Source organism: Austrofundulus limnaeus, unplaced genomic scaffold, assembly GCF_001266775.1.
Source record: "Austrofundulus limnaeus strain Quisiro unplaced genomic scaffold, Austrofundulus_limnaeus-1.0 Scaffold308, whole genome shotgun sequence".
NCBI classification, from domain to species: Eukaryota; Metazoa; Chordata; class Actinopteri; order Cyprinodontiformes; family Rivulidae; genus Austrofundulus; species Austrofundulus limnaeus.
In genome coordinates this window covers 35569-38346 of record NW_013952710.1, presented here as the reverse complement: position 1 = coordinate 38346, position 2778 = coordinate 35569, and the positions used below count along the sequence as shown (strand labels likewise).

The window sequence follows — 2778 nt, the reverse complement described above, 5'->3', positions numbered from 1 at the left end:
CAACAAAAATATATTTGAATGCAAATATGTGATCAATACTACTAAAACAAAAGATAAAACATGTTAGCTCATGCTAACCTGGTGTTTACTTAAATAATCGAACTTCTTTCTTTGATCTTTCTTTCAAATCTTTCAGAATTACCTTTAAATAATTTGAAAACTACATAGTAATGAGAATTAGAAAAAATATATACCTGAATAGTTCAGTTGTACAAGTTTTTGTGAAATTCAGTATGAACTATATAGAGTATTTTTTCTTGTTTACATCAATATGGTCTTTTCATTTGTCCTGATGTGCAAACATAATAATAAATAATAAAATTCACAATTTCTTATTTTTACAATGTCAACTCCACTGGTCATAAAGGTTTCTGAAAATGCCTTGAAAAGGCCCTCGGACCACCAGTTGAAAATCACAGTTGTTGCTTGTTTTGCGGCTCTGAACWCATTTTATTAGAGAGACAAGGAGCAGAAATGGCTCCTTAAAGGTTGCAGACCCCTGACCTGGGGGTACCAGAAGCTCAAAACAAGTGTCAGTAGCAAAATTAACTGTTTGGCAGAAAAAGTCTGATCAGGTCAATTTTTCATGTGTGCAGCTCTGCTGCTCAGCCCACAAATGCATGTTCCTTTCAAATGTGGCAGCGTTTAAAAGGGAAATTAACAGGCTTTGTAACAGTATAAGTTTTATTGCCAAGAAGCATTGTTACAACAAAGAAACAATCAAACAAACACAAATTGCTTTACTTTTTGTACTGCGTTTATATAAAGAAGTTGAAGGAGGATTAAGTTGGTCATTCAGCTGAAAATTAGTTGATGACTAAGACTAATGAGTTTCCAAAGTCAACAACCTTTAACTTTTTATATGTGTGCCATATAGTTACTTAGTTGTAGGTAGACAAACATGCTCAAACAAATGCCCACATGTGAGGCAGTAATTACAGTTTAGGACACATCCCACAGCCAATGGTTCACCTCAGCCCTGAACAGTGGAGTTATTCTGGATCTCTGAGGACAAAAAAAGGGTTCCATGCAGAGGCCAGCGTTAGCTACAAGGCTAAGAACATTAATTACTCATAGGGGCGACACAAGAGTGCAGATTAGACTGTAATTGGTGGGTTTGCCTGCAAACTCCATGAATCAGCGAGCACCTCTGCTGACCARTGCATCAGCAGCTGATTACAAGGATGGGCTTCGTTTGCTCCGAGTGCACCGCAAATGACCTCCTGCTGATAAAAATGCAAGCCRTTTGTTTTGCCCTCTTGTCAAAGTAATTATGTGCCGGGTGCAGGCTGTATGAATTTCGAGGTTGTAAAATGGAGCTTGTGCATTAAAAGACTAGAGGAGAGAATGGTGAGCAGCGGGGGATGGGAGCRCACCGGCACATCATGTTTGCGTACTGTGACCTGGAATTGGCCTTGGCGATGTGTGTTTGCAGAGAGCTCAGTGTTACTGATCTGCAGCTAGCGATGACAGCGTTTGTCTGCATAAAAGAGCCGCTCTCTGCGTTTAATGCAGGACGCCCATTCAGAGTGTGACTGTTTTCAGCGCTTTGATCCTTTCTCAGTTGGTTCTTAAATGTTGATTACATGCTTGACTTTTTTTTAGGTGCTGTCAAAATCAGTCCAGAACTTTCATTTTCAGTTGACATTCCCTTTCATTATCACCTCTCATACCGGATGGATTATCTGGTTTTACAGAGGTGGTTTTGTAAAACTGTGGTGGGAAAAATAGCAGCAATTTGGAAGTTTTTTTTTACATAACAGTTATTTCCCAGYGTTGCGTAATGTGTCACAGATGATTTCCGAGAAAAAAAAAAAGCCTCAATTGAAATTTTGCCAACCACTCGCACACACACATCGATATGGAGAACACTGAAGAACACTCCTGCCAGCACTTGCACACGCGCCTCCCACCTTTTGCCATGGAGTTTCCCAGGCAGACTTCACGCACAGCCCACCCTAAAATGGGAGGGGGGAGAGGCCAAAACAAACACTGCCTCCAGATTTTAAAATGTGTCAGTTCATGGGTTTAAAACCYRACCAAMATATTTAMAAAGRCGTGCAGCTAATTTGACAAAAGCGCTAGATTTGTTATCTGTCTTCAATATATAGAGACATCAAAGAGTCATAATTCAGCTGCTGGGATCCCGACAAGAAACTCGCCTGCAGGAGCGTTTTCTGTCCAAACCACCGCATAGATCCCGTCAGATCGTTTCCACGTTCGCTGACAGACAGAGCAGCATGTCAGAGGAGAGGAAACCAGAGAGCRTGTCTCTGAGTCCTGTGAGCATCGCAGCGAACCCTGAGCTGCTGTGTATCTTCGGTACGGGGGACTTGGGGCGCTCCCTGGGTCAGCGCTTGCTCCAGTCTGGCTACAGGTTGGTGTACGGCAGCAGGAGACCYCACAGCTGTGGCCCCCTGCCTCCAGGAGCTCAGGTACTCTGCATGATGTCATGTCTGAGCTGAAGAGGAAAAGGTTTTATTTAGTTTGGATTTTGAGGATATTATTGTTATTGCCACTGAAAAGCTGATATTTGACAAGAGGGTCGTATTTAAAATGAATGTCAAGCTTTTAGCTGAAAAGATCATAAGTGTACTGCAAAGTTGTAGGTAATTAAGTACAAATACTTTGTTACTGTACTTAAGTAGAATTTTTGAGTATCTGTACTTTACTTGAGTCATTATTTTCAGCCTACTTTTTATTTCTACTTCTTACATTTTTAAAAAAGACAAGAAGTAGAAAGTTGTTACTATTATTTCATTTTTGCTTGTTTTCATC

The 2778-nt window shown here is 40.6% G+C and overlaps 1 protein-coding gene across 1 annotated transcript in view; it reads left to right on the top strand.

The window, feature by feature from the left end:
- The first annotated feature begins 2044 nt into the window (after positions 1–2044).
- Positions 2045–2778, top strand: part of LOC106527104 (metalloreductase STEAP4) — a 13429-nt gene continuing 12695 nt past the window's right edge. The window contains exon 1 of the mRNA XM_014021869.1: positions 2045–2435. Coding sequence (XP_013877323.1) covers positions 2241–2435 — 195 coding nt within the window. The 5' untranslated portion in view covers positions 2045–2240. The remainder of the gene's footprint in view (positions 2436–2778) is intronic.